Source organism: Sinocyclocheilus anshuiensis, unplaced genomic scaffold, assembly GCF_001515605.1.
Source record: "Sinocyclocheilus anshuiensis isolate Anshui unplaced genomic scaffold, SAMN03320099.WGS_v1.1 scaffold870, whole genome shotgun sequence".
Lineage (NCBI taxonomy): Eukaryota > Metazoa > Chordata > Actinopteri > Cypriniformes > Cyprinidae > Sinocyclocheilus > Sinocyclocheilus anshuiensis.
In genome coordinates, this window is record NW_015540842.1 from 2905370 (window position 1) to 2912846 (window position 7477).

The 7477-nt window shown below is 36.9% G+C and overlaps 1 protein-coding gene across 1 annotated transcript in view; it reads right to left on the minus strand.

Annotated features, from left to right (window-relative positions):
• The window catches only part of gpr158a (G protein-coupled receptor 158a), a 62142-nt gene that overhangs the window by 3638 nt on the left and 51027 nt on the right, over positions 1 to 7477 (minus strand). The window contains exons 7-11 of the mRNA XM_016484920.1: positions 6100 to 6338; positions 3907 to 4045; positions 1582 to 1687; positions 271 to 417; positions 37 to 120 (exon numbers count right to left, since the gene is read on the minus strand). Coding sequence (XP_016340406.1) covers positions 37 to 120; positions 271 to 417; positions 1582 to 1687; positions 3907 to 4045; positions 6100 to 6338 — 715 coding nt within the window. The remainder of the gene's footprint in view (positions 1 to 36; positions 121 to 270; positions 418 to 1581; positions 1688 to 3906; positions 4046 to 6099; positions 6339 to 7477) is intronic.

The following is a 7477-nucleotide window of genomic DNA, read 5'->3' on the forward strand; positions in this document are numbered from 1 at the left end:
TTCAGCTCTAACAAACAAACGAAAACCTCTGCTCACGTTGGTACGTTTTTCCCAAAGACTGTCGCAAGACCTTACGCCACAGCCATTAATAGAACTTAGCTGGCCCATTTCCTCTGGTGTCTGCAATAAAAAACTGCCATGGCTCAGTATGTTTGTGAGTTATAGGACAAGGGATCAAGAGATATTTGCAGATTATGAAATTTCAGTTAATTACTAAGGCAGGAGAGAGTCAAGGGGAAAAGAAAGCCTGAAAGAAATCAGGGCACCTACCCGAATATCCTCTGGGTCCAGACTGTGCTCACTCCAGGCGGACGTGATGCTGCTATTCAGGTATGACCCAGACCGGCCCATGTCCAATTCATCTTCATAGGCCTCTGTAGCAATGTCATCCCTTAGATGTGTACCCGCAAACAAGAACTGTGGGAAAGACATGAGTTCTTAAGAGATTCTGTAAACTTTGATTTTAGCCAACAAATGATTCAGAGGATAAAAGAGGATTGGTTGGTTTACCTTTGGCACAAGCAGTAACGCCAAAGTGACAGTCACTGTCAAGTGTGTATGAGCAAAGAATAGCATCAACATCCAGTCCGGGTGCAGTTCAGGGGCAAGAGTGAACCTGTGGATGGATTTACAGAAAAATTAATAATCATCTACACTTTTTACTTTTTTGGCGATAGGATGAACAAAATAAAAACCATTGCAGTTTCTATATTTTACAATTTTGCGTACTTCCTAAAACAATACAGTACAATACAATATAGCTATGTAATTTTTTTTTTCTTCAGGTTTATCTGTGCTGACCTGCTGGGAGACTGTGTTCACCTTCACCATGTTTGCAGTGAGGTTTGCAGCTCTGTTGCTTCCAGCTCTTTTAATCTGGTTGGAAATCGACGGCCCCTCTGAGATGACATGCACTGCTGCATGGAATAGCGTGGACATGTCTATTTGAATGCAGAAAATAAGGTTTCCTCATATTGTTGTTACATCACCTTCTGAAATTCCTGAGGTAAGCTAGAAAGGACCTGTGTATGCTGAAAACACTGGCTGCCACAATGCATTAATTACTGTTTATGATGAAAGGACATGGGTGCTGTTACACCAAAATACAGATAGTTAAGTAACACTATCCCATGGCTCTGTACTGTGATTAATTACTGTAGAAACAGTGGAGAGAGCAGCAAGCGATGCAGCACTTCTAAAAATCACATGCCCTGCCTTTGAAGTCAACTGCCTTTATCTTGTGTAAGAGTTCAAGTCCATGCCTGAATGAGTGCCTCATTACTGCTGAAGTTATTCATACGCTCCACAACCCTAAACCGACTCTTTAGAAGGCAGTGTCAGTCCATCGGGCAGGGGAAGCTGAGCTTCCTCAAAAATACATTTAAAATTAACATAAGAATTAAAAAGCGATAAATTGTTCAAATAGCACAGGGGGGTTTAACCACTGCCCAATGCAAGAGCAGATAGCTTAATCAAAAATTTCAAGAACTGTGGGAAAGACATGAGTGCTTAAGAGATTCTGTAAACTTTGATTTTAGCCAACAAATGATTCAGAGGATAAAAGAGGATTGGTTGGTTTACCTTTGGCACAAGCAGTAACGCCAAAGTGACAGTCACTGTCAAGTGTGTATGAGCAAAGAATAGCATCAACATCCAGTCCGGGTGCAGTTCAGGGGCAAGAGTGAACCTGTGGATGGATTTACAGAAAAATTAATAATCATCTACACTTTTTACTTTTTTGGCGATAGGATGAACAAAATAAAAACCATTGCAGTTTCTATATTTTACAATTTTGCGTACTTCCTAAAACAATACAGTACAATACAATATAGCTATCTGGTATGTGTGCATTATGTGTGGCTCTGGTCGTATTCCAAAATGCTTATTTACACAACCAAATTCTTCAATAATTGAACTGACTTTATATGAATGCATATAAAATTTAATAAACATATTGATATATCTTTCAATATATGGTATCATCAAAGTGGGTAATATAGTAATGTTACAACTTTTTCCAGCTTTGAAGCAGCATCCAATGCGACATGTTTTGCTCACTTTTCTCCCCTATAAACCTTGGTAGTATCTACAGCATGCTTTTATCACACTTTTACACTCTACACTATGCAGATTCATTAATCATTGCACTCATTCTAAGAACCTATTCATTCATAGCTTGAACCTGTGGGTGGATTTACAGAATCCAAATGAACAATCATCTACACTTTTTACTTTTTTTTGGTGTTAGACTGAACAAAATAAAACCATTGCATGTTTATATGGTCACCTACTGCAACTACAAAAACAGGAAACCTACTAAGTGATTTAAGAGGCTAAACTGAACTTTGAGCCAGGTGCCTGGATTTGTGTACACAATATACTGATTCCTGATCTCCAGAGCTAGGGAGTGAAGGTAGAATGGCATTTGCAAATGATACAAGCTATTATCGAACCTGCAGTCACACAGTGATGTTAGAGCATGTGCACAGCTCCAATACAGCAGGTTTATTTTAAGATTGATGCTGTGTTTATCTGTGCTTGATGCTGAAAACACTGGCTGCCACAATGCATTAATTACTGTTTATGATGAAAGGACATGGGTGCTGTTACACCAAAATACAGATAGTTAAGTAACACTATCCCATGGCTCTGTACTGTGATTAATTACTGTAGAAACAGTGGAGAGAGCAGCAAGCGATGCAGCACTTCTAAAAATCACATGCCCTGCCTTTGAAGTCAACTGCCTTTATCTTGTGTAAGAGTTCAAGTCCATGCCTGAATGAGTGCCTCATTACTGCTGAAGTTATTCATACGCTCCACAACCCTAAACCGACTCTTTAGAAGGCAGTGTCAGTCCATCGGGCAGGGGAAGCTGAGCTTCCTCAAAAATACATTTAAAATTAACATAAGAATTAAAAAGCGATAAATTGTTCAAATAGCACAGGGGGGTTTAACCACTGCCCAATGCAAGAGCAGATAGCTTAATCAAAAATTTCAATAGTAAACTGACCAATCAGAATGAATATTCAAACGATGTCAAATCTTTGGTTTCTGTCAAAAGTGTGCCAGAAATGGCAAAAGCGATAAGAATAAATGCTAACACTTTAGCATAGGGACCAATTCTTACTATTCTTACTAAACTAGTTGTTTATTAGCAAGTCTGTTATTAACATATTGGCTGTTTATTAGTACTTATAAAGCACATATTCTGCATCAACATATTCTCCATCCCTAATCCTACCCAATACCTAAACTTAACAACTACCTTACTAACTATTAATAAGAAGCAATTGAGGCAAAAATGAATGGTTTGTCAGTGGTGAGAATTGGACCTTAAAATAGTGTGACTGAATAAATGAGAAAAAAGCTTTTCAAACCAGTAAGCTAGTGTATCATTTTAGTCAAATATTGCAACAGGTGAAGAGAGACTGTGAATTTTGCCAAGTATCCAAATTAGTTCTGATTATTAAAGGATCTCAAAGCAAATGAACGAATACAATTTCATCAAAGCTTGAAGAAATCCTAACCTCTGAATTATTCAAATGATTCCTCGGAGGATTTTCCATTTAATGAAACAGATTGATGGTTCTTAAGACCCAATGATCCCGTCATAGTGGTTAACATTCAATTAAAGAGGAAGATTTTTAAAGAATAGCAACCTATATTTAGATCTGTTCTTCACATAAACCACATGACTTGGAATAAAGAGCACAAGTCACTGTATCCTTTTGATTCTTTCATTGTAATTGCACGGAAAAGAGCGACCAGTGAGTTATTATTAGGGCTGTGCAGCGAAGACGATGATAACTGTATCTGTTGCAAGTTATTTGTATCTTTTAATGTGGGTGGGGCTTAAAATTAAGAAGTTTGAGAAGAAGGAGAAAGTCCTTGGTGGCAGTCACTCACCTTAAAATGTGGAATATGGCAGAGAGGATGAGCTCATTGTGCACTGCGATGGCCATGTAGCGTGGCTCATGAAATGCTGAGGGGACGGTCCTCACCGCATAACACAGATACACACCCCACAGGAGGAACAGGAACTCAGCTGTTTGAGAGAGGTAGTATAGAGTTAATACCCAACTGACTAGTACCTGGGACCTACCAGTTCCCAGATCAACCCGAGAATGATGTAGCTGTCAAAACCTTCCTGTTACAAACCAGTATAGCGCTAGATTGAAAATACTAGAATGATAGAGAAAAAAGACATTCAATAAACGCAATAAACGCCATCTAGATTGCTTGTATTCTCTGGACGCCTCTTGACAGACAATTGCAAATGAAGCTGTGGAAGGCAGTCCAAAGTTTTATAGTTCCCCATCCCCTATTGGCACATCCTATACAATGTCAGCCAGTCAGCTGGCCTGACATCAATAAACATGTGTTCCCCAGTGAAAATCTGTCATCATCAATGTGACGCTTACTGGTCCAGGTGTTAGATTGGGCACTTTCCAATCTGCCATGCTCGAGGATAAGACATCAGGATAAACATTTGTGCTGAATTCGATTCGTCACAGCCCGACTGATGCTTCCTGTGAGAGTCGCTATGTGTCTGCAATTAGTGCCAAGGCAGCCTTGATTCATCACTTTCTTGGCTTGTATTACGAACATGATGACCTGTGTTGGTCTACCGCGCTTGTTATGTTTAGATTAGCATACTCTACACTTACAATGTATGCAGTAAAGAGTATGTACACTATGCAGATAGTGTGTAATTTGTTTTTTTTTTTGTACGCAAAGCATACCTCAATGACATATGACATTTGTCAAATTGAGTTGTATGCACAGCAGAGTGCACTGTATGGAATATTGTATCCCATAATGCAATGCTTTTGACTTTGCCTTCTATTTACAATACCTACTCCATACAAATACGATAATAACAATGACAACAATAATACAAAAGGTAGTAAGGTACTAGTATAATCTTGCTTGATTCATTATTTGTTTGGGCATTTTAACACAATGCAAAATAACTACTTTTGCATGTAGAATGTAGAATATTGATATTTAAAATATTTATCATAGCAAAATGTAGACTGTTTCACTTACTCTTTTTTTTAAAACATTGTCAGGACTCAATATCTTAGCTGTTTGGAACAAGAACAGATTAAAGTTTGTCCTCACTTACTGACAAATTAAGCACTATTTTATTTAAAAAATACATAAAAATAATAAATTTTAGCAATTTTTCCAATTTTGTAATGAAAAGGCGTATTACAGACTTACAGAAATTCACTGAATAGCAACATAAAATAGCTGTCCTGCATGAAAAAGTACACACTTTTTAGCATACTTTTAAAAATATTACTTATTATGGAAATAATGTACTTACTGAATGTCAATTGCAATTCAATTAAAACATATTGTAGTTTACATTTTTATTAAATGCAATTAGCTGAACTTGAGTGTTTTTTTTTTACCCACTTAAGTAGGATCTTTACATGTATTTTCAAAATTACTTCTATTGTCTTTAAATTATGGTTCAAGTTTACTGCTAAATGTACTGACAAGCATTTATGGTAAACAAAAATATACTTTAATATCATTTCTATTCAAAACTGTATGTAATGTATTTAAATATATTTGTAATTACACATTGTAATGTTGCAATTTAGTGCATTTAAAATATATTAACTAAATGTAATACTGATAACAATATTGTTAAAAGTACTTATAGTATTTTTAAATGTACTTCTTTTTCATTTAAGCGCACTTCTTTTTGAAAAAAAAAAAGTGAATATATGGACTACATTTACGGTGCTCTCATGCTATTGCAATATACATTCACTTTCATTATATGGAAAAGAGCAGTGGGAACATTCTGCTAAATACTGTTTTGTTGTGTTCCAAGAAGGAAGGAAAGTCATATAGGTTTAGAATGACATGAAGGTGAGTGAATGACCCATTCGTTTAATTTTTTAATATTCCTTTAAGCAGTGCCTTGAAGAGATTATTTGTATTTTCTTTCATTAAACAAGTATCCATATTTGGGAGCATTTCATCCAGGCTGTTTGATTCCAACAGCAATTTATTCCAGCCTGTGCTCATTAAAATGCCAAATACTCATACAGGAAACTCTTAGGTAACAGATTCACTCACCCACAGCTATCATGTAGTCCCAGCGGTCCAGCAGACACATGCTGAACTGTAGCCCATCAGTGGTGAAGCCCACACTGATGAGAGCGAGATGTCTGTTTGGATTCTGACAAACAGCGGCGGTCCAGGCTATTGCGAACCATAACACAATCAGCAGGATGACACACAGAAGACGTATCACTCTCCAGCTGGTCATGTATGGGATCCGTTGGGCTGTACGTGACAGGAACACCTTGAGAACCCTGGAAAACAGTGACAACAACCATTGTATCATTATCACTTCCATATTGGAAATGAAATGGGATTGGATCTGGAAAAGTGTCGATATTAGAATATTTTGTTAAAGTTTTAATAGAACCGAAGAATTACACTTGAATGTGCATTAAGAAATCAAAGGTCAATTTTGATTTCATTCGACATAATAATATATACATTCTTCTCTTTGGATGTGGACCAGTTTTTGATTTCAAAGTCTGTCTCATCAAACAAACTTATAAAAGGCCATAGCGTACAGTCTTCTAATTATCACCGTTTGTCTTTATGTCACATTGATAAAGTGGCATCTATACCCCTTTAATGAGCATCTAATAAAAAAATGATCTAAGCAATGTGCTAATTTTCACCCTAGTGAAGCATCATCCCATTTCTGTCCAGATCCGAACAGAAGTCATTCATTTCTGTTGCCTAATTACAAAAGCCATTAAGTCTTTTGGCATTTCCAGCATATATCATCCCATCTAGCCCACATTTTCTTCTGTGCACGTTCTGTGCAAGATTCTCCTTCATTCTAACCTACTGAAGGCTAGATCCTCAGAACCTGCCACACAGGCTGTCCACTGTTCATTTTCTATTTTTGTTATCCAAACCATTCAGTAAATTGTAATACATTGTGGCCATTTTGGTCTAGGTACCTCCTGTTATTTGTTTTCTCACAACGATTTTAAGCAGGCATTTTGGCATGTAGCTTAACAATGTAGTGAATCTTTTTAAAACGTACTTTACCCCTGATGAACTAGTCGATTAAAACATAGAGCTCTGACATTTTATAGGATGCTTACCTTAATTGGAAATTAGGGATAATATAAACTTTAACTGTGCTTAAAAGGGTTTCACAGCAGCTAAATCAGGAGAGGCTAATGCTGCAAGGTCACACAGGAAATTAAGTCTGTATAACAGTAAGAAAAGTGCATTAGAGAGCCACTCTATGCTGACCTTTTTTTTAGCATCTAAAGTCTTTATTAAAGGGGTCATATGATGCGATTTCAATTTTTCTTTTCTCTTTGGAGTGTTACAAGCTCTTGGTGCACAAAGAAGATCTGTAAAGTTGCAAAGACTAAAGTCTCAAATCCAAAGAGATATTCTTTATAAAAGTCAAGAGTCA